The sequence below is a fragment of the Marmota marmota genome, unplaced genomic scaffold (genome assembly GCF_001458135.2).
Source record: "Marmota marmota marmota unplaced genomic scaffold, marMar, whole genome shotgun sequence".
In the NCBI taxonomy this organism is placed as follows: domain Eukaryota; kingdom Metazoa; phylum Chordata; class Mammalia; order Rodentia; family Sciuridae; genus Marmota; species Marmota marmota.
Window position 1 is genome coordinate 13,065,812 of NW_026000153.1, and position 25,086 is coordinate 13,090,897.

At 40.2% G+C, this 25,086-nt stretch overlaps 1 protein-coding gene across 5 annotated transcripts in view; it reads right to left on the bottom strand.

Moving 5' to 3' along the window:
* Window positions 1-25,086, bottom strand: part of Elmo1 (engulfment and cell motility 1) — a 561,359-nt gene that overhangs the window by 388,055 nt on the left and 148,218 nt on the right. For all 5 annotated transcript variants that reach the window (XM_048786467.1, XM_048786466.1, XM_048786470.1 and 2 more), the window contains exon 5: window positions 5,702-5,752. In XM_048786467.1, the coding sequence (XP_048642424.1) occupies window positions 5,702-5,752 (51 nt within the window). The remainder of the gene's footprint in view (window positions 1-5,701; window positions 5,753-25,086) is intronic.

The window sequence follows — 25,086 nt, forward strand, 5'->3', positions numbered from 1 at the left end:
CTTTACCTTCTCCAACAGTCTACCTCAAAAATTATCCATCTTGCTTCTGTATCATCGGATTCTCTCTCTCTGCCGTTGATCGCTTCCAGCTGCAAAACTCTCCAATAGCTCTTGTCTTACAAAACAAACAAAAAATGTACACACACATCCATCTATCCCAGTTCCCCTCCTGCTGTGCCTCATTTCACTGCTCAGAAAATGCTGTGCAGGGAGGAGTGGCTCTGAAGTCCCTGCCTCCACTCCACTCCACACCCTCCCTCTCCAGTGAGGCCTCCATACCCAGCCCTACAGGCAGGGTTTCCAGGATGCTATCAATACCCAAGAGGGCAGGTCCAGGGGTCTCTTCCCTCATCTAGTCTTCCTCATAGGCCCCACAGTTTTCCACACACCTAAGTCCTTTCTCCTCTCTGGAACTCCTTTCCTCTGTGGCTGACTTCTCTGAACTTGACAGTGCCCAGAGGGCTCTATGCTGAGCCCACTCTCCCACCTTCCCTGTGGTGACTCCTCTAGCCATCAGCTTGAAAGAACATTTGCACGGACGTGGCTGGCACACCTGTCTCTCTCCAGGCTGCTCAACTTGGCATGTATAGGAACTGCCTAGCTGACGTGTCCTCACAGGCATAGAATGAGCAGCTCAAATTCTTCAACACCGCGCTCTCAAACCTTCTATTCTAGGAAACAGCATACTGTTTGGCAAAAAGTCAGGAGTATCCTGGAATATTTCCTCGAGGCCCATATCATGATGCCCTGCTGTCTCACTCTCTAAAACACCCCTTCTAACCCTCCACATCCTGACAAGACAGGAGGCCCCTGCCATCTGCCTGGACCATCATCAGAAACTCCCAACATGTCCCTTTGCTATCCCTACAATCTGTTCTTGGGCAGCAGCCTTCACCGGCTTCTTCTCCCTGAGTTAGGCTTCCTAGAGCAAGGGCAAGAAAAAGAATCTAAGCCATTTTATAGCCTTTTTTAGTTTCTCAAACCAGTCGAAAAAAAATTGAAAAGTCATAAACTGCTAATGGTCTTATTGTTAAGAATCTCTGAGAACCTGAATCCTCTGGGTGACTGAGATAATATCGTTTTTCTTATTAACGGAGGAACTAGCCCCAAAAATCCCTGTGACAGGCACTCTGACCTAGATAATTCTCTTACTGGTTCCCCAAACATGAGGGAGCAGACAGGAAGGATTAGGCTTTGAGCTGAGAAGGCAACAGAAAGTTACTTAATGAGCAGCTGGTTCTATGTCCACAGGGGCCAAGACAAGGAATAATGGGCAAGAAGAATTCAGTTCATATACTTCTGAGTCTCTTCAGAAAATCTTAGTTTGGAATACTGAAATAGGCTGTATAAATTGGCATTTATACCCTGACTCCACAGCAGCTTTTTTCCTCATGCCTTGATTGCCTAGCAGTATAGATTTCCATCTCTTTTAAGACAGGGGTTGAGCTTTTCTCTTTTACAGGTATATTTATCACCTGTCTTTGGGGGCAATTTCCTTATTCATTCATAAAGGATCCAGTAAATAAAGGCATTAGCCCTCTATCATGCATTTTTTTTTCACTTTGTGTCTGAAATTCATTCCAATCATAAAGGTTTGAGAGGGTGTTTTTTTTTTTTTTTTTTTTTTTTTAGTTTTTTTTTTTGGTAGTCAAATTTATTGATCTTTTTCTTTATGACTTCTGGGCTTCATGCCCTATTTGGAAAGGTTCTCTCCACTCTAAGCCCAAAAAATAGATGCATTGTGAGGACTTTTTAAAACAAAAATTTCAGCAGGGCACAGTGGTGCACGCCTGTAATTCTAGCCGCTACGGAGGAGGCTGAGGCAAGAGGATAGTGAGTTCAAAGACAGCCTCAGCAATGGCGAGGCACTAAGCAACTCAGTGAGATCCTGTCTCCAAATAAAATACAAAAAAGGGCTGGGGATGTGGCTCAGTGTTTGAGTGTCCCTGAGTTCAATCCCTGGTACCCCCCCACCTAAAAAAAAAAAAATAGAAAGTGAAAACAACGCTCTGGTAATACAAACAGCTACCAAAACCTGTTTAAAAATATGTCTCAGATTTGACTTCCATAGTTGTAATCACAGCAGCGAAGGAGACAGAGACATGGCTCAGCTGCCAAGTTCAAAGCTCCCCAGCTCTGAACTGCTTGAAGCGTACACACATATGCACACATTCCACAGATGTGGTCCTATCTATAGTTTTATGATACTGTGGAGATAGGATGCCAGATAGATACGTGCTTAGGATGGTCACTTGAGAGGATGGCCAGTGCAGCAAAGGATCGCCAGCCAAGTGCAAGGGCTTTCACGAGAAAAATAGTACAAGTCGTTCATTTAGATCTTTTTGTATTAACACTCTACTTCCTTAAGAAAAAACTGTTCTGTGATAGAGTGACCAAAAAAAAAAAAAAACAGACCACTTTTTCAAAGTCGACGTAAAATAGCACAGCTACACTTTGCCAAAGAATGGAGCTTGTACATCTGTGCATCTGTGTGAATGTGTTGGTGTGAATGTGTGTGTGGTGTGTGTGTGTGTGTGTGTGTGTGTGTGTTCTTATCTAGGTGCAGGAAGAGTTCAACTGTGGCAGATATAGGGACTTTAAAAACTAGTATAATGCACATCTACTGGTTTCCTTATGACACTCTAACACTGCCTAACAAATTTGATGGAGTCGGTTTTTAAAAGTAGATTCTTATTGTGCGTGTAAAAAGTGAAAGAGCATTTGTGACTTATATTTTTCATGCAATTATACACTAAATAATTTAAAAATCTAGTAATAAATGAAGTTTACAGAATCCAAGTAACTTGCTGTAGAGTAATTCTCAGTTCTAGACTCTGTGACCACAGCCACACCACAAGGCAACCGGTCTAAGTGCAGAATTCTGGGCCCCATTCTTAGACCTCCTAACTCAGCCTCCCTGTCAAGGGCCAGATATGAGCATTTAAAAAAATAATATATATATTATTTTTTAAATGCTCATATCTAGTCCTAATATATATATTAGTTGTAGTTGGATAGAATGCCTTTATTTTATTTATTTTTATGTGGTGCTGAGGATTGAACCCAGTGCCTCCCATGTACTAGATGAGAGCTCTACCACTGAACCACAACCCCCAGCCCCTAGATATGAGCATTTTTAAAGTTCCACCACTGATGCAGGTTTGGGGCACTGCCCTAGGAAATGCAAACCAGTCTTATATAAGTAGACTCCCATTGTTAGGTAGCACTTAATAATCAGCAGTGGAACACAAAACCAATAACAAAGCAGGGTCATGGGTTTCTTTGAATTGCCTTTAATGAATAATTGAGTAACCTGTAGAAAAAAACCACAGGTGTACTAACCCTAAGGATAAACAGGTGGAAACAAACAGAATCAATGAAGAAATACATCAAGGAGGAAAGATCTACTGGAATCACTGTATACTTAAGATTTATGGCTGTAAGTTTCTTAATGTATTTCAGAAGGAAGATTAGTAGTGCTGAACAAGGACAAAGTTTATTGGGTCACTGGCCCCAGCACCTGCATTAACATAGAATTCATGTATAGAAAACACCCATCATCACCATGGGATGGTCACCATGATTATTCCAGAAAGGACCATCTAGGGTCAAAAATTCCCCCACCTGGGGATGATAATACCAAAGATAGTAGAATGAATCAGACATAACTTTCCTATGCTCATATATGCATATATGACTAGTGTTACTGCGCATCATGTACAACCACAAGAATGAGAAGTTATACTCCATGCATGTATTAAATGTCAAAATACATTCTACTGTCATGTATAACTAAAAATAAATAAAATAAAAGAAGAAAAAAATCCCCCAACCAATGTGACAGAGGACTTAAAACATCAGATTAGTAAAGACTGCAGAAGATAGATCCCAGTTCTCACAGCAAACATAAAACAGTGATAAATTTAAAAGTGGCATTAATTTTCCTTTGTCTTTGTCTGCTCAGAGACAGCTCACCCTCTTTCTCTCCTGAGAGCGTTCTTTGCTGTCACTTATGATGAAAATTCTCTTCCTTGGCTTTTTATGTCTGACCTTAAATTTTCTTTTGTTAGGACATAAGAACCAAGGCTTGGAGCCTTGCTGCCCATGCTCCTGTGACATCATTCTGTAAAACGGTATCTTGCACACTGACTTTCACCTCGGTCCATGTATTGGGGGGAGACTGAGGATCATCCTCTGAAGATCACAAATTCCATTGTGTCCCTGATGACAAGTCATGTCATGATCTTAAAATGTTCACTTTAGGGATGCTGAAGACTTCACCCAATACCTAAACTTCCTTACAAGAGTGACTTAGATTGTGGGGATTTTGTTCATGTACTCATGACAATAAAAGAGAACTGACTCCTTCTTTGGCTTAGAGAAGGCCTACATGAAAAGCTGAGTCTTTCTGATACTAAGGTGAAATAAAAGACAAGGTATACTCCTGCTGCTTGGCAAGCAGATGATTAACCTAGGATATACAGGAACTACAAAAACCAAATAAAATAATCATATCTTTAAAGGTCAAGGTAACATTAATTTGTGCTGAATCAAGAAGGCCAGCATGAAATTGAACAAAAATGGCTCAGGTCTCATTATGTAGCCACTAGAAAAATAGAGACAAACTATAATCTCCATTAATTGGCAGGAGGCATCACAAGGTGGCTCTGCCAGCTCCAGCCATGCAGTCCATTGAGCTCATTGCTGTGCTAGGAATTCAGGATGTTATGGGGTAAAATGTTTAAGAGTTTTTAAGCCTCTCTAATGTAATTTTCAACAAGAAGAATTTGTGGTAGTTCCAGTACCCACAGTCTAATTCTAGCCAGATGCTTTTCCCAATTTTTAAATTTATTTTTAGCCGACCACATGGCTTCAGTGGAAACTGAAAACTATAGTCAGACACAGTTTTCATCACATACACAGTGTGAAAATAGTAACACTTGGTGTGTTTCTGTGTAGATTTTTTTTTTTAGGAAAGCCATAAAATGCACTGTGAAATAATGTAGTTTAAATATGCTGATGTTACTATCCAGAGTCTCTCCCAGGAAGTCAGAAAGATCAAGATAAGCAACACAATCAGCTACCATCATCTAAATACACTGCAGCATCTTGTTCAGCATCTTTTATTCAGAGACTTTCAAGTGTTCTATATAGAATCAGTGGTCAATGGCACAGCATAAGTGGCTTGAACTGCATTTTTATGAATTGTCATAAGAACTGACCAAAGCTGAGAAATGTTTAAATTCTCTTTTCACTCAATATCTCCACCTCCCTCTCTCTCTCTCTCTCTCTCTCTCTCTCTCTCTCTCTCACTCACACACACACACACACACACATACACCCTCTGACTCAGAAGGGAATTAACAAGCTTTGGTTTTGTTTTGCTTGTGAGCAAATGGGTGAAACCAATCATGACAGCTCAGTTATCCCATCCATCATATAAGATGTGTTAAATGACCTGGAAGCTCAAACTTCAAGGCTTCACAATCAATTTACTTTCTCTTACCCTGGAAGGAAATCTTCCTCTTCTACAATGGGAAATATGGAGGGGGCATCCCTGCCAATGCAGAATCTGCATGTGAAGACTTTCCAGAGCCTTTTTGTTATGCACTAATGTCACCCTCCAAAATCAGTCCCCCAAAATCAAAAACAACCTGAGGCAAAGAGTATATTAGGCAGAATTGAACTAAGATCAACTTACTGGAGATGTAGTTAACCGAAGGATAGTGCCATTCTTTATTTCATTGCGATTCTGGAAAAGAAAAAAAAAAGACAGCCTTGGTCAATGTTCAAATAGAAGCTCAGTGAAGAAGAAACAAAGCCAGGTCTAAGGTTGTGGCTCAGTGATAGAGTGCTTGCCTAGCATGTGTGAGGCACTGGCTTCGATTATCAGTACCACATATAACTGAGTAAAATAAAGGTCCATCAAAAAGTAAAATATAGAAGAAGGAGGAGGAGGAGGAGGAGGAGGAGGAGGAGGAGAAGTAAAGCCAAATATAGCCTAGTATCCATACTAGATAATAAATTGAGTGTATTTATTTATTTATTTATTTATTTATTTTGAGGGGGAGACAAGCATAGCATACTGGGATTGAACCTAGGGATGCTTAACAACTGAGCCACATCACAAGCCCTTTTTTTTTTTTTTTATTTTGGAATAGGGTCTCACTAAGTTACTTTAGGGCCTTGCTAAGTTGCTGAGACTGGCTTTGAACTTTTTGATCTTTGTGCCTCAGCCTCCTGAGCCACTGGGATTATAAGCATGTGTCACCATGCCCAGCAATAATAAGCATTTTTTTTATTCACTTTATTCTCACTTCAATAATTTTTAATTATTTTTAAAAAGAATTTTAACCAGGGTTCCAGATGTGTTGACTTTATATCAAGTCACAGATAATGTTCAGCACAGGGTAAGTGACCTAAAGAACAGGAATAAGGGACCCAAGAACAGCAAACAAAAAAGAAACAATTTTAAAGTTTCTTCAGGGAATATGACCTAGCAATTCTACTCCTATATCTATATTTGAAAATTCTGAAAACACATATCCACACAAAAACTTGTATACTAATGTTCATAGAAACACTATTCACACTAGGCCATATGTGGAAACAAACCACATGCCCATCAACTGGTGAACAGATAAATAAAAGTGGTCTATTGAGTCAATGGGAAATTATTAGGTCATGAAGAGAAATGAAGTATTGATATAGGCTATAACATGGATGAACCTTGAAAACAATAAACGTAAGAAGCCAGACACAAAAGGACACATTTCATATAATTTCATTTATAGAAAATGTCCAGAACAGGCAAATCTATAGAAACAGGAAGCAGATTATAGATGCCGGGGAATAGGGGAGAGGAATCTCAGAGGGTCACTGCTAACGGGTATAGAGTTTCTTTCCAGGGTGATGAAAATGTTCTACTATTAATTGTAGTGATAGCTGTACAACTCCATGAATATACTAAAAACTACCAAATTAAACAACTTTAAAAAGTGCCATTTGACCCAGTTATCTCACTCCTCGGTTTATACCCAAAGGACTTAAAATCAGTATATTACAATGACGCAGCCACATCAATATTTACAGCCAGTCAATTCACAATAACTAAGCTATGGAACAAACCTAGGTGCCCTTCAACAGATGAATGGATAAAGACAATGTGAGATACACACACACACACACACACAATGGAATATTACTCAGACTTAAAGAAAAATGAAATTATGGCATTTGCAGGTAAATGGATGGAACTGGAGACTATCATGCTAAACAATATAAGCCAATCCCCCCAAAACAAAGGCCCAGTGTTTTCTCTGATATGCACATGCTAACTCAAAATAAGGGCAGAAGAGCTAGGGAAGAACAGAGTTACCTTAGATTAGGTAGAGGGGAGTGAATGGAAGAGGGGGGTCTGAGGATTGGAAGAACAGTAGAATGAATCAGACATTATTACCCTATGTACATATATGACTAAACAAATGGTGGGGTTCTACATCATAAACAACCAGAAAAATGAGAAATTATACTCCATTTATGCATGATGTATCATAGAGCATTCTACAGTCATGTATAACTAATTAAAACAAATTTTAAAAAAGAAAAAAAAGTGAAATTTGGTACATTAAGTATATCTCAATAAAGCTGTTAATTTCTTAAAGTTTAGAAGCCCCGTTTGTTAACATTTGCTGGTTCCTTCTGCATGTGGAGCAGATCCCAAGTCAGTCTGCCTGCACTTGGCAAGTAAATCGAGGTGAGTATGTTGAAGCCAGGACTCTGCATCTTCGGCACCAAAACAGAATTACACTGGCAGTTTCATGTCCTTCCACCAGAGTCCTCCCCATGCTCAACTCCAGGAGGTGGCCTGCCAGGACCCAACCTGGCTGCATCCCCCACAAGAAGCCCTGAGGCCGGGAGGTGCACAGAGGACCTTGAGGATGCTCTCCTGCATCAAGAAAAGACACAAGCTGGAATTCGCTCAGGAAGCAGCAGATACAGAAGGTGGTGGCAAATTACTTGAGATGTCAAAGGTATCCCTTGCTTCCTCTGCCAATTCTGACTACTTACAATAAATTTTTACTTTCTTCACTGGGAATAGAACCCCAGTGGTGCTCTACCACTGAGTTCCATCCCCAGCCTTTATCATTGTTTATACTGAGACAGAAGCCCTCTGAATTTCTGAGGCTGGCCTTGAACTTGCAATCCTCCTCCTCAAGCTTCCAAGTACCTGGGACTACAGGCATGAGCTACAGTGTCCAGGTGGATAATGAATTTTCCAAAATGAACTATCTGAAAGGGGGCAGCCTTTGGGCCAGTCATCCCTCCCAAAGAAAACCGCATCTGAAGGTTTCACACCAAGTGCAGGCGGGACTGAAACCCAACCCTGCTGAATGAAACCCCTATGGGAACTGCAATCTAAGGCATCCCTGACACAATGGGCTACCTCTGAGTGAGCTTGCACCTAATAACCTCAAGTGTGCTGAATGGTCACTAGGCAGGGGGGCTCAGGATGGCAAAATAAATTCAGGTCATTTGTAAAATCCCTTCCACTCTAAAATTCTATGACTCTAATAAGAGAACTGAAGAGGATGGCAAACACTAATTAAGGAAAATTAGGGAAGCTGAACACATCACATACCTCTTCCTTGCTCAGCTTCTAAACAAACAGAAATTCAGGAGCCAGAAGCCAGAGAACTAAAACAGCCTCTTGATTAGTGATTACAGAGAGCAAGCCTGGGAACCTGCAGACTAGCAAAATGAACCCTCAGGTGTGCTTCACCTGGTAAGTCAAGGCAAGTTCCTTCCCAAGGAGAGAAGGAAAAAGTGTATTCCTCCCTAATTTTCTAAACAAGTAGTGAAAGAGGCCAGGAGATAATTTAGAGATCATCTCTTGTCATGAAAATCTGGAGTAGTGGGTGAAGCATCCCTGATAACAGCATTAAACTAATCATTTCTTGAAAGGCACCAGGCTGAGGGTTTTTGTTTTTAGTGCTTATTTAACCACCAAAATAGCTCTTAGCCCCATTTTAAAGACCCAAAACCAAAGCTGCTAAGTAATTTATTTGTCCAACATCATGGACAAGACCAAAAGCCCAGGTCACCAGAAGCTGTGCTCTATCTACCTAGAGAAGAAAAAAAGATTCAGATATTGTATCCTTACTGGGTAATAGTCAGTTAATGTTCTTGAAAGGGAAGAGGGAAGAATGCAGTTAATTCATGCTCTGCAGATTCCTAGGGCTTGCCTGCCAAGTCCAGGAGTATATACAGGGTCCTGGGAAGGAGTAGGACAAGGGTGGAATTAAGCAGGTGCATTCAGGCACTCCTGCTTTCTGGAACCCAAGTAAGACTGCTTTGAAGAAAGGACCTTAAAGATTATTTGTTTGTTTAAAATCAAAGCAGGATATTTATATTAAAGGAATGCAGGAGGCATTAAACAAGATACAATAAAAAGCTCGTAACTCTCATATATCTGGGTTACCAAGACAAAAGCAGAGATGACTGCAATCTAAATGCAAAGGTATGTGACCACTGAAACTTCACTGGAGTTCTCTTTGAAATGGCTAATTGAATTCTTTGGGGGTGATTCAGTTTTTAAATGCCTATGGCACTATTTCTACATTTGTGTCATACTTGTTTCATATTATTTTGTTTCCCATACTGACTTAAAATCTTTTAAAAAGTCAGGGATTCCCACAATGCATTCTTCTGGGTGCATATCACCTCCATAATAATGCTTTAGTAGTTATAATCAGTCCTAATAAACAAGCCTAAATTCCAAAAAATAATAAAATAAAATCAGGCCAAGCATGTTGGCATTCACCTGTCATCCCAGTAAATTCGGAAGCTGAGGCAGGAGGATTTTAAGTTTGAAGCCAGCCTCAGCAATTTAGTGAGACCCTCAGCAATTTAGCAAGACCCTGTCTCAAAATAAAACATAAAAAGGGCCAGGGATGTAGCTCTGTGGTAAAGCACCCCAGGTTCAATCCCAAGTACCAAAATTCATAAAAATAGATAAAATCAAAGCATATTAAAAGCACTGATTGCTAGAGCTTCCTGCCTTGAAGCAGCTGGGCAGACTCAGTGCAAGCTACTTAACTGACCTGACCTAATGTTTCCTCCTCCCTAAACTGGGGTGAACAATTCATTCTTTGGAGAGTGTAGTAGGAACAAGAGGTGCCATATGTGCTGGGCCTGTCCTGGGAAGGTTGAAGAGTGACATCTGCTTTTCCAGGGGGTGGGGCTCTCCTCCCCTGGCTGGGCCTTCTCAGTCAGCAGTCCATTCACCTTCTCTTCCTTCCTCTCCCCCATTTTGAAATCAGTGTTTTGTATTCTGGAATAAAAGGAGATTTGCAGAAGAGCTATCTTTTTATCTCTTATTTTTATTTAGAAAGAGCTAAGCTTCAGGTCCCACGAGAATGTAGACAAACTCAGAAAGGCAATGGCGGGCTCTGCTTTGGAGACTAAGCCCTAGTGGTAAGTAGAGGGGATGGAACCTCTCTGTGTGTGGATGACACCATTCGCTCTGTAATGAAGAATATCAACTGTTTTTACTGCAAGATTCTTTTAATCCCTCATCTCAAATTCCCTACCTGGGAATGCAAACCTTTTTAACCAAGGAAAAATCTCCCTGATGCTGTAATTTCATAAATTCTACCCAACCAGCCCAGAGCATGCCTAAGAGTGATGTGACTGACAGGATTGGACAAAAAAGTCACTTTTATATGGAGACCTGGTACAGGTGGCATGGCTCCCCTCTGGCCCAGCTTCCTCTTGTGGAAAACAGGATAATGCCTACTTCCTGAGGTTATTATGAGGACCCAAGATAATCCATTTAGAGTGCTTAGAACGAACGTGCAAATGTTCTCAGGGAAAAGAAAAAAGTTAGCTGTTTGTTATTAAGCATCAAAATAACATCCCAAATGTATAATGCTGTACCTTTATGTGTTTTCCACTAGTCTTTGCATATCTTCTATTTAAAAAACAAAAAATAGTGTGATCTATATTACCTTAAGACCAGTAGCACACATCCAACAGAATAATAAATGTTAACAAATGTTTGCCTCTTCTGTAATCAGAACAGCATGTCTAGGGAGGAATTCTGCCTCAGAGCTGCTTCACATCAGAGGCTGGGCACCTGTCACTCACTCTTTCATCCTACCCAGCCTTCCACATCTGTTTCAGAGAAGCATTCCTTGATGCAATCCTCCAAGTATTGTATTGTAGAGCTGTGTGTGTGTGTGTGTGTGCGTGTGTGTGTGTGTGTGTGTGTGTGTGATTTTACTTATTTATCTTGTTTACTGGCCATCTTCCTCCATCTCTAGAATGTCACCTCCATGAGAGTGGACAGTATATCACTACTATATCACTTTGTATCAAGAACAGAGTTTGTATGGCCTGACATTTGGCTAGCACTCAGTAAATATTTATGGAATAAATGCCCTCATTTGGTGCAAGGAGCGGTTAGGAAGGACAGTGGAATGAGACGGACATTATTACCCTATATACATGTAGGATTACCCTACCAGTGTGAATCTGCACCATATGCAGCCAGAGGAAGGCTCCATTTGTGTACAACGTGTCAAAATGCATTCACTGTCATGTGTAACTAATTAGAACAATTTTTTTTAAATGCATTCATCTACTATATGCCAGGCATAGATGAAGCACTGGGTTAAATACAAAATTAAATAGGACTAATTCTTGCCCTCTAGAAATTTAATAAAGTAAGAGAGAATAACATAATAATTATCCTTGGGCTATGAAAAAGTTAGGATAAAGTATTATGTGGGGGTGACAGGTGATGTTTCAGTACAAATGCGTGATGGGGAGAGGGGAAGAGGGAGAAACTGAACAAATGCTTTTAGTGGAGGTAACACTCAAGAAGACCCTCTCAGCACCAGTGGAATTTCCCAGGGAAGAGGAGAAAACAGTGACATCCAAAGTTCTAAAGCATGAGAAGACATCTTCACAAAACAGAGGGAAGTCCTATGCCGTCACTTTGAACCAAGGATGAGTGAAGAATAGGAAGATGTGACATAAGACAGGTGACTGACCTTCAGCCATTTTTTTAAAAAGGGACAGAAATAAATGGGGTACGATTCTAGCCTTGATATGCTGCTATGAATCTGTCCCCTGAAAAAGCCAGTTTGGCAATATGGTGGCCATATCCATTCATAGTAATAAGGGGAACCACAAGGCCCATGCTTTGGGAACCAGAGTGTCAGGTCCTGCTTCATTCAGGAGTCCAGAGCATCTGGGCTGAGAACCAGACACCATCTACCCCAGCCTCATGCTCAGCTGGATACTGAGACCCAAACTCTACAGTCTACAAAACAGTACCGTGTGCACTTTCTCTGACTTTGGTCGTACAACTTTATTCTTCCAGGAGTCTGCTGCCTAGGCAAATGCCACAACTGCTCATTGCAGAAACTTCCTGAAAGATCTGGAAACTCAAATGAAAAATATTAACTGTTTTTACTCCAAGATTCTTTTAATCCCTCATCTCAAAATTCTCCGCTGTTTCCACCAATCCTAGACTCTAGTGTCATGAGCCACACAAACTTTAAAAGGCCCACTTAATCAAACTTTTAATTCTCCATAGAGCCAACCTTCTATAGTGGGCTTTGTTTCTGTTTTGTTTGTCTGTGATAATGTGTCAACTTGACTTGGCTACAGCAGTCCCAAGTTATTTGAACAAACACTAGTCTTGATGTTGCTATGAAGGTATTTTGCAGATCTAATTAATCTAAATCTGCTGATTTTTAGGAGAGTACTCCTAGATCATCTAGATGGGTCTGATTCAGTAAGTTGAAAGGGTTTAAAAACAGGCTGAGGGCTCCTTGAAGAGGAGAACATTCTGTGGGTAGATAGCAGATTTACTCAGTAGCCCAGAGTTCCAGCCTGCTTGATGGATTTCAGATTTTCATGCCCAGCCTTCATAATCACGAGGCGATAAATCTCTGGCAATAAATCTCTCCCTATACAACTACCATGGCTTCAGCCTCTCTAGTTGAACCCTGACTTACATACCTCTGCCCCCAAGTCATGCCCACAGCTTTGCATGATGGTTCTCTCCCTTCTCAACTGCCTGTGTTGGTGATACCCAGGGAGCCAGATGTCTCAGGGCTAATCCAAGCAGCAACAACTAAGCCAGGGTTGCTTTCCCAGGCTGAACAAGGGACATCATTAAATGACATATACCAGTGTGTGGGTGAAAGAAAGAAACCAATGAGTCAATACTACCCTCCTACTGCAGAGAGGGGTTCTATAAAAATGAAGAATGTGTCCATCAACTCACAATGCCAAGAAAGTGTCACATGTCCTCTTTTTGGAAAGTAGCCTTTAATTCTCCAATTCTGGTGATGATCTTGAGACTTCCCACTTCAGAACTGCAAGGGCAGTATTGGAATGCAGATTTCTAGGGCTCCCACTCTGCAGTCACTGAATCAGAGGTGTAGTACACTGCTTTTTCACTATGATCTTAAGTAATTCTGATGCACAATGAAGTTTAGAATAATCACAGTCTAACTCTTTGTATGCACAATAAGGGAAACAATCAAGAGTGAAAAGACAACCTGTGGAATGGGAGAAAATATCTACAAACGATGTATTTGACAAGACGCTATTATCCAGAATACACAAGGAACAACAACAACAACAAAACTCAGTTGCAGAAAAACAAATAATCCTAATAATCCTATTAAAAGTGGGCAACAGACCTAAATACAGACATCTCAAAAGAAGATATCCAAATAGGAAGAAGCCTATGGAAAAATGATCATCATTACTTATCATCAGACAAAATGGAAATCAAAATCACAAAAGATATTACTTCAACCCAGTAAGAATGGCTATCATCAAAAAGACCAAAGACACCACATGCTGGTGAGGATGTGGAAAAAAGGGAACCCTTGTAAAACCATTGGTGGGAATATAAATCAGTAGAGCCATCATGGAAAAGAATACAAAGTTTCCTCAAAAAATTAAAAACACAATTGCTACACAATTACTCCAGCAATTCTACTCCTGGGTACATGCCCAAAGGAAATGAAATCAGTATGTTGGGGAGACATCTGTGCTCGTGTGCTTTCTGCGGCACTGTCTATTCACAGTAACCAAATAATGGAAACAATCTAAGTGCCCATCAACTAAGGAATGCATAAAGAAATGGCCGTCAGTGTACACAGTGGAATAGTATTAAGCCAAAAAAAGAAAGAATGAAATAATGTCAATTGCAGACAACAGGGACAGAACTGGAGATCATTACATTAAAGGAGAGAAGCCAGACATAGAAAGAGAAGGACCGTGTGAGCTTACTCATGTGTGGAATCTAAAAACACTGATCCAAGGACCATGTGAGCTTACTCATGGTGTGGAATCTAAAAACACTGATCTCACAGATGCTGAGAGTAGAACGGTGGTTACCAGAGGCTGGGGAGTGTGGCAGGGAAGGAGGGAGGGACAGACAGGGAGAGGTGATCAATAGGTGCTGCATTACAATTAGACAGGAATTAGAAATTCTGGTGTGCTATTTATTGCACAGTAGGGTGGCTATGGATAACAATTACATACTGTATATTTCAGAAAACTAGAACAGATTTTGAATGTTTTCACAATAAAGAATTGACAGATATTTGGAGAGATAGACTTGTTTCCCCTGATTCAAACATCAAATGATGCACTGAAACATCACGTGGTATCCCATCGATACATACAACTTTTTATGTTTTTATTTATCAGTTAAAAAGCTAAGTATAACTTTATTTTTTTTAAAAAAATGAAAACTTTATGAGATTATCCAGCACACTGGAATTAAGTATTCTAAATTTCAAGGTAATCTGAGGCGAACAAAACTAACAACAGCTCTTCAAAAATGAATAGGAGAAAAGAAACAGAAAGAACATTTTCTGCAAGGAGATGTCCTGCTTGCACACAATGCCCGGGGAGAATGACAAGTGGCCTGGGAGTGCCAGCTAGAGCCTGCTGTCATATTTACTCACACCAACCGTTCCAGACTGTGCTAGCCCCTGACATTCACAGACATCTCGACGGGACGTCTTTGTGTTTCTTTATAGAACCAGCTCATCCACTCAGCCTCTGTGTGGGGACTGGATAATAAGACCCTGCAGAAAAATGTCATTGTTGTCATAGTTTTCACTCTGAAATGTATTTTCCTCAGTATGCCCACTTTCTACTTAGCCAGACAAATTAAGAAATATTGCCTGGACAAAAATTCAAGTTATGCTCCCCTTTCTGTCATTCAGCAAGGACAATTGAGGGTGGGGGAGGGGACACTTATGATCCCAGGGGTCCAGGATCTTAGGGGGCAGGCAGCTCCAGGTCCTTCTCCTTGACACAGACTCTCGTCCTCCTCCCTCCTTCCTGCCTATCTCTGTCTCTCTCTCCAGATGTGAGGTTCATCTCCAGATGTACTGCTGCAAAATACTGCAGTTCTTCAGGTTCATTACTTAATCATCACAAGCATTGATTTTGCAGATAAGCCTCATCCCTTCTGTCTGTTATGTGTCCACTGCTTGATCTTTACATCTTCAGGCTAATGAAACAATGCAGGGCAGTATATGATAACGCTGGTTGCTAGGCTACTGAGCAATGCCTCTAAACAGAGGACTATGGATCTGACATTTAAGAAGCTGTGTTAAGAATACCCTAAAATAAAATCTTATCCCCCAATAGATGGTGGGGGGAGGTAGAAAGGAGAGGGTGAGGAAGAAGGATATAGGAGAAAAGGTAGCCAACATATCGTAAATATCGTAACTGATATTTTCTGGTTTGCCCCAGAGTTGCTCATCATTAGGGACGATGTGCCCACCGCCCCATTATAGCTGTACCATTTCACCTCCACCTCCATTAATAGGAAGATTTGTGGTTTGACTTTTCTACTCATTTTTTTCATGCTCCTAACTGGATTCCATTCTCAGTTGTCAGGTTTTTTCCCTTTAATAGTTTTACTTGCACAGCTCTCAGATATGTTGTACCCAATTCCAAAAGCTGAAAATAAAAGAAGAATAAGACAGGTCTTAAGAGACGTATGTTAACGACCTATTTGTGGTCTAAAAACAGAGATGCTTAAGGTAAAGGATTGTTCCACAATGAATGGTTTGCTCTCTTTCAACCTGTAATAAGATCTGGGTCAGAAGGAGTGGGCATAGGAGGACAGCTCCCAGAAACCTAGGAGTCTAGCAAGATCCAGCAAGTCTGAGCAGGACATAAGGAGACTGCCTGTCCCCTTCGGTGTTTTAATCAAAAACCCATAAAGATAAAGAACAATGTGTTTTTCTGGAGATGAACAAGCTTGCCTTAAAGGAACACTCACCATTCAATGTCCCCTATAGCTTAAAAAAAAAAAGGAAATGAAGAGGTCCCCTGTTAGAAAGTTATGTCACACAGCAGAAGCAAGCCAACACTACTTAAGCCTGCTGTCTAGGCCCAGGATCAAAAGCTCAGGGTAGAGCTTCAGTCACATCCAGGTTCCTCCATGATGAGATGCTGTTGAGTCTAATTTGTTAAACAGTGGTGGGAGGTAATCATTTAGATAAGAGCATTACACTTGGCATTGAAGGAAGCACAGGTAGTCTCTTTGGGCACAGAAGCTGAGGGGGACAATTTTTGCATTGCACACAGTGCAAGGGCACCACCAAAAGCACAGTGTGAACAATGGATGAGATCACACAAGCATTCCATCCCTCTCTCCACAGGTGCTGTGCTGAGGAACCATGAGGCAGCAAGGATGCGGGCAGACAGTGGTCCAGTGGCCAGATGAGTACAGATGACAGGAAGGAAGGAAGCCCCAGGTTGGGCCACCTACCTTCCCATGTGACCTTGGGCAAGTCAACATTCTGGTTTCTTTATCAACAGAAAAAAGGCAAGGGGCCATGGTCAAAGGTCTATTGTCCTCTCTTCTCTTACTTTCAATACAGTAAAAAAGGAAGGAACATTTAAGGTCCTTGAGCAAGATTACTGACATGGTGAAGGGGATGTTTACGGAAATAAGTCTGCCAGATGCAGTGGATTAGAGTCAGAGGGGAAGAAGTTGAGGCAAGTAAGCCAGGGGATGGAGGATTTGAGCCACACACCTCTGCCACCATGCTTGGCAATCACTATATCAGACTATAGGTTCCAACCTTAGAAATGCTGGATCTCAGCTCCCCTCAGCCCTAAAGTTATCCATCTTGGAGATAAAGCTGAGATCTAAAGCACCAACAAGTAGCAAGTTCTATGACAAAGATAAGGGCATTTCTTCCCATCAATAGCAGATGTTCTAAATATATAATCATGTCATCAGCAAATAGGGATAGTTTGAGTACTTCTTTTCCTATTTGTACCCCTTTAATTGTTTCTTCTGTCTAATTGCTCTGGCTAGAGTTTCAAGGATGTGTTGAATAGAAGTGGCGACAGAGGGCATCCTGATCTTATTCCAGTTTTTAGAGGGAATGCTCTCAATTTTTCTCCATTCAAATAATATTGGCCTTGGGTTTAGCATATATAACTTTTACAATGTTGAAGTATGTTCCTAGTATTCCTAGAACTCATACATAAATTCAACAAAGTAGCAGGATATAAAATTAACACTGATAAATCAATTGCATTCCTATATATCAGTGATAATCAACTATAAGAGAAATTAGGAAAACTACCTCATTTACAACAGCCTTGAAAAATACAATATTTGGCAATCAATCTTACAAAAGAAATTAAAGACCTCTACAATGAAAATTACAGAACACTAAAGAAAGAAATTGAAGAAGACACTAGAAGATGGAAGGATTTCCCCATGTTCTCGGATAGGCAGAATTAATATTGTCAAAATGTCCATACTACCCAAAGTGTTATATAGATTTAATGTAATCCCTATTAAAATTCCAATGACATTCTTCATAGAAATAGAAAAAGCAGTCATGAAATCTATTTGGAAACATAAGAGACCAGAATAGCCAAAGCAATCTTCAGCAAGAAAAGTGTAGCAAGAGACATCACAATACCAAACCTTAAATCACACTATAGAGCTATAGTAACAAAAAACAGCATGGCACAAAAACAGACCATAATACAGGATAGAAGACACAGAGACAAACCCACATAAATACAGTTATCTCATCCTAGATAAAGGTGCCAAAAACATACATTGGAGAACAGATAGCCTCTTTGACAAATGGTGCTGGGAAAACTGGAAATTCATATGTAGCAAAATAAAATTGGACCCCTAGCTCTCACCCTGAACAAACTCAAAGTGGATCAAGGACCTTGGCATTAGACCAAAGATCATGGGCCTACTAGAAGAAAAAGTAGACCAAACTCTCCACCATGTCAGCTCAGGAACTGACTTCCTCAACAAGACTCCTAAAGTGCAAGAAATAAAAATCAAGAATCAATAAATGGGATGGTATAAAAAATCAAGAACAGAACAGAAATCCTACAGAATAGGACAAAATCTTTGCCTCCTGCACCTCAGATAGAGCATTAATCTCCAGGACATATAAAGAACTCAAAAAACTTAACACCAAAAAACCCCAAATAACCCAATCAATAAATGGGCAAAGGAACTAAAGAGGGACTTCACAGAAGAAGAAATACAACTGGTCAACAAATATATGAAAAAAAACTTCAACAACTCTAGCAATTAGAGAAATGCAAATTAAAACTACTTTGGGATTTTCATCTCTCTCCAGTCAGAATGGCAATTATCAAAAACACAAGTAACAATAAATATTAGTGACGATGTGGAGGAAAAGGTTCACTTATACATTGCTGGTGGGACTGCATATTGGTGTAACCACTCTGGAAAGCAGTATGGAGATTCCTAAGAAAACTTGGAATGAAACGACCATTTGACCCAGTTATCCCACAATGCAGGATGTGGCGGGCAGAAGTTCACTGGATTAGGGGAATGAAGAAAAGGGAGAAGAGATAGGAATAGGAAAGGCAGTAGAATAAATGGTACATAACTTCCCTATGTTCATATATGAATACATGACCAGAGTAACTCCACATCAAGTACAATCACAAGAATGAGATGTTATACTCCTTGTATGTTTGATAGTCAAAATACATTCTGCTGTCATGTATGGCTAAAAAGAACAAATTTTTAAAAATAATTTTTTTTAATAGTTTAAAGGAAAGTCAACAGGGACACATTTTTGGTGGATGGTTTTATCGTGCATAATGAAGTCCTTACAAATGTTCAGGTTCAAATTCCATTCAAATCTTTCAAACAGAAACATCAGAGATACAGACACTGTTTTATGTCAAAGGGAAAAAATATTAATAGGCAACCCAAGTATTCCAGTTATTTATTTATCTTTCACCTCAAAATCTACCATTCCTGGCCTAATTTATGACACTGGAGTGGGGCCTAGCATGGTTTTCACCTTTGCCCCTGGGGGAAAGTGAAGCTTCACCAATAGAAGGTATTGGAGTAATTTTCTCTGGGAAGGAGAAGGGGGATCCCATGTGCATGTGTGGAAGCCCCCAGGTCTCTGTTTTCCTTATCGTAAGCCATTTCTTTTTTTTTTTTTTTTTAAGAGAGAGAGAGAGAGAATTTTTTAATATTTATTTTTTAGTTTTCAGTGGACACAACATCTTTATTTTATTTGTATGTGGTGCTGAGGATCGAACCCAGCGCCCCGAGCATGCCAGGCAAGCACGATACCGCTTGAGCCACATCCCCAGCCCTCATAAGCCATTTCTAATTAGCTCTGCCTTCTCACCCTCTGATAACTTGGACATTTCGGCCATCTAACATAGGTCAACTAGCCAAGTTTCCTTCCACTGACCTGTTCTTGCACCACTAGGAGGTAGTGATGTCCTTGTGGTAGGCAAACCCTCATTGCACAGCCTTGCAGGGAACAGCAGGGCCTGCTCTGGTCTTCAACTCCTATATCATCCACTCATCCTCAGAACAAAGGCCACAGCCACTTCTTTGGAACTGTTTCATTTGGACCCTTCTGCGTCCTCTTTCATCCCTTTACTTAGCTTCTACTAGTTGCCAATTCTTTCAACTAAATCTCCCATTTAAATAATGGTATGGTTTCTGTACTCTGATTGGACCCTGACACCAAGCCTTCCAATGGCTTCTTAGTATGAAGACATAATTATGGTAAATCAGGCCAATGATATATAACATAGCTATGAAAGTATTTTTATGAAAGAATATTTAATAATATGAGAATATGGAACGTTGTACCATGAAGCAACAAAAGCAGGTTGAAAAATTATATTTTTGGAGAAGGAGTCCAAATGTAGAGAATATCGTGTGTATTCATGCAAGAAGACAAACACCATGTGTAATGTGCTGTTGAGAGCCACAGCCGAGGAGGCCCCAGCAAACTTCCAGCTGCCAGCAAACTCCCAGCTGCCAGCAAACTTCCAGCTGCCAGATGATGATTGGCTCACAGCGGCCCCAGCAAACTTCTAGCTGCCAACTGATTGGCTCCTCTGCAGTGATGCTCATTGGGCTGTTTCCCTGCCCTTTCAGACCACGGAGCTGCTCATTGGGAGACTTTTTTTGGCTCCGCCCACGCGACCCAACTAATGGGCCTCAAGAGCAGGAGGAGTGGGGGAGGTGGAGAGGCTTGTGGGAAGCCGGTGGTGGCAGTTGGGCTCTGAGGGTTTTCCTGAGGAGCTGTGTGGTGTGGTGTGTGTGTTCTAAAAATAAAGTTCGTTTCTTTTGACAAGTGGCTCCTGAATTATGCCCAGCCAGACTGCGGCAATGTGCATCACTCACAACATGGAAAACACAAAAACATGACAATGTCTGATGTTGTGGGTATTTGCCCAGGCCAGGTCATGAAGATTGCTGGTTTCTATAAGAGAAAGCAGTGTGGCATCAGCCTCCCTGATTTTGGACAAAAGAGCCCTGCACAAGGTGAGTAAATCATATCTAACAGCCTTATTTCATCCTTTGAAATGAAGACCTGATTGCCAGCCCCTATCACTGCTATCAACTGTAACATACCCTTCAATCAAAGGCAAGTACGTATGTGTAAGCCTGGGTTGTACTAGGCAAGTTAGAGCCTGTAGTCTCAGAAAGCCACAGAGTGCTGGAAACAAGAACCGCTCTTACAGGAAAGAAGCTCAAGCTTGGGGGGAAAAAAAAAACATTTAAAAATGTTTTTTATTGTGGCATTGGCAGGAACTACCAAAGATGTTACTTTATCTGAGAGAACACTGACTCCATGGCCCGTTTAGGCAACACCAATACAGACAACGACCTATGGATACAGAATGCATGTAAGCCTTTAGAACGAAGTGCTGTGGAACAAAGTGGATGGAAACACCAGGAAAAGAAGAATGGCTAAGCATGAGGCAGTGTGGCATCAAGTGGCATCCTGAATGTAAATAGCTTGCTTTGGTGAGAGCCACTGGACAATGGTATCAGGCCTAATTCCAACCTTGGTTTTGTCACCTGGGCATTTGGCACCACTCCTGGCACACAGTAGGTGATCATCAAGCACAGAGTAAATGAATACAGTTATCCGTAAGTATTCACAGAGAACTGGTTCCAGGTTGCCCCTCAGATACCCATATCCACGGATGTTCAAGTTCTTTATATAAAAATGCTGTACTGTTTGAATATGGCCTATGCACATCCTCTCATGTACTTTAAACCATCTGTAGATTATTGATAATTCCTAATAGAATGTCAAAGCTATGTAAATGGTTGTTAGATTGTATCATTGAGGAAATAATGATCAAAAAAAAAGCCTCCACATGTTCAGTACAGACACAATTTTTTTTAAATATTTTCCATCAGGGGTTGGTTGAATCTGAGGACTGAATCCATAGACATAGAAACCACAGATATGGTGAGACACTTACCTCACTACTACATGAAGATAGTCATTCCTACTCCACATAGTGTCACTGTGAGGAGTCAATCAGACAGTGTGAACAAGGTGTCTGTCTAACATACTCAATAAGCACCTAACAGCTCAATTATCATTCATAAAGAAGAGGCAGGTTTGCTACCAGATACTGAATGAAATAGAAAATCTACCAAAAGGAAAAAAGCTAAACATAAGTCCATTTGCTGTCCCTGCCTAAGACATTGTGGTATAGGGATTCTCTCTTTTTTACCAATTTCCTGGTCACGGATATCTCAGCAGTCTGACGAAGTCCATGGGTCTCTTCTCTGAATAACATTTTTTAATGCATAAAGTAAAATGCAAAACCTTGCAAACAAATTAAAAATTTAACCAAATAGTTACAAAGTATATCCCAGAGTATATATGCTGCTTTATCAATGCAGGGATGAGCAAATTTTTTCCAGAAAGAACCAGATTATATTTTAAGTATCATCAACAGGGTATCTGTCACAACAGTGATACATGGATAAATGGGTTTTCTGGGAACTTTGTGTACAAAAAAGGTGGCTGCTTGGGTTTGGTCCACAGAATACAGTTACTGACCCCTGCATTGACGCATTAAATAACAAGATATGTTACCAGGTCTAATTACTACCATAATTTCTAATCAAATGTAATACTAATCATAAATGACACTTTTAAGATAACTAATAGCAGTAGTAATATCTCTGATTTCTACTGGCAACAAAAGCACAGATATGGCTTACACTATCATGGCTTGTTGCAGACATTCCTGATTGAAGTAATGCAAAATTGACAATTTCAGACAATTACAACTTTCTTCCTATACAAGTTCAGGTACAACAGATTAAAACAGTGGTTTTTCCTCATAGAAGAATCAGCCTGATGTGGCCCTGGCCGTGTATAATCATGTCTGGTACCTCCTCCCACCCCAGCTCACCATCTTGTTCCTTTTTATTCTGTAACACCAAACTCTTTCATGCTTCAGGCTTCTGCACTGTCTGTTCTTTTCCTACCACCTGGATCCTTGATATTCTTTTCAGACAGTTCTGGACACTCTGCAGGAGTGGACAGCCAGGGCCTTGCAGGGAGACGCAGATTGGCCCCAGAGCTGGCACAGACAGAAAGTGGATCCAAAGCACAAATCTTTACCTTGGGTAGAGTGAATTCTAACAGCAGAACTACTGCTTCAGTTGGGGTATAAGTTTAGTTCTTGAGATGATTCACATGGTTGGAAGACGAAGGGCCTTAAATCCCCAATTCTGGAAACCATGTCCACCTACCTGCAGCTTTCTTCAGTCTTATTGCTTGTAAAAACTGAACCCAGCCAAGTCACACTTCTGGTCCATTCTTGAATCTACAATCTAAGGCCAAGTTTCCAGAATAAATCAAAATAGCAACATCCCTCACACTCTGCCCCTGTGACTTTACTATTCTGCTCCCATTTAAAAATAAATACCTTGTTCATTTTCTAAAACTGTCCTGTCTCTTTTCACACCCACAAGAACATATGCTGAAGAAGAGTGGGCCTCTTTATGTTTTGTTCATCACCAGTGCCTAGGACAGAGCCTTGCATATGGGATGTAGTCAGCAAATGCTTTTTGAATGAATGAAATGGCTATTTTAATCATCGAGTGAAGCAATTGTCAAAATATAACTATAAACTAAAGCTCATGGGTCACTTCTGCCTTCAAAGACAGAAATAATATTACCTTCTTTTGTCCCACAATACAGATGAGCCTTAAACTATTTTTCCTTTCCTTCCCTATTCTATAACCTTCAGTCAACCAGTGGATATTTATTTCATGCCTACAATGAGGTACACGTATCAATAAGGATTTTTTTAAAAGAGAGAAATGAGATATATTTACTCAAGTTCCTCTATCAATCCATGTGTCTGCAATGAGACCTGAATATAAAGGAACCATATTTCACCCTGGTATTCACCTAAGTCACAACACAAGACATTCCTAGTGCCAAAGCAAAGAAAGGTACTAACAGCCCCAGACATCTGCAACTACTGTGACGTGAGGCTCAATAACTGTCCAGAACCACTCCCAGAAATTCACCTGTTACAGTCCTAAGAGGAAGGACCCTAATTTGAGAGAAGGCCAGAAGGGAGCCTTGGAAAAACGAGATCTGTACTCAGAGCTGGAAGGGAACCAACTCAACAGTACACACCAGAGAGAGAATGAGATTTCACTTAAATCCCACTCGAGATTCCTTCCTTCCAACTTCTCTCTTTTTCCCCTTTTGCCAGAAGTAAAATTAGAATCTAAGTCAACTTATAAAGGAGTTAGCAGGAATGCTATATTTAGGAGGAAAGTTGAACAGCCAAAACTTGGAAACTATTAAAAAGTAAACTGCAAATCAAAACATCAAAGAGCTATTATCTGACTGTGACTACTAGCAAAAAGGCAAAAAACAACAAATACTGGTAAAGATGGGGACAAAGGGGACACACATACTATAGGCGCAAAGGTAATGTAAGTACAGCCATTATGGAAAACAGTCTAAAAATTCATAAAAAAATCTGGAAATGGAACTACCATATGAATCCAACGATACCATAAATGAGTATATATCCAAAGGAAATGAAATCAGTATGTTAAAAAGAATATCTGCATTTCTGTAGCACTATCTACAATAGACAAGATATGGAATCAACCTAGGTGTCTAACAAAAGATGAAAAGATGAAGAAAAAAATAAATATTTGTACCTATATATGTGTGTATACATGTATATTACATATAATGTGCAAATATGTGTGTATATATAGATATTATATATCTAGAATATATTATAGGTATCTATAGACATTATATATCTATAATATATTATAGATATCTATAATATCATATACATTTTTTTTTAAATTATACACATACACACATATATATGCCAGGGATTGAACCCAGGAGTAATTTACCACTGAGCTACATCCTCAGCCCTTTTTATTTTTTATTTTGAGACAAGGTCTCACTAAGTTGCTGAGGTTGGCCTCAAACTTATGATCCTCCTGCCTCAGACCCCAGTCAATGGGACCACAGGCACACATCACCATGCCCAGCTCTCAACGGAATAATATTCAGCTATCAGTAAGAATGAAATCCTGTCTAATGTATATATGTATTGAAATATCACACTTTACCAAATAAATAAGTATAGTTATTATATTTTAATTAAGAAGCAAAAGAATATATTAAAAAACTCATGTGCACTTTAGCCTAATCAATAACT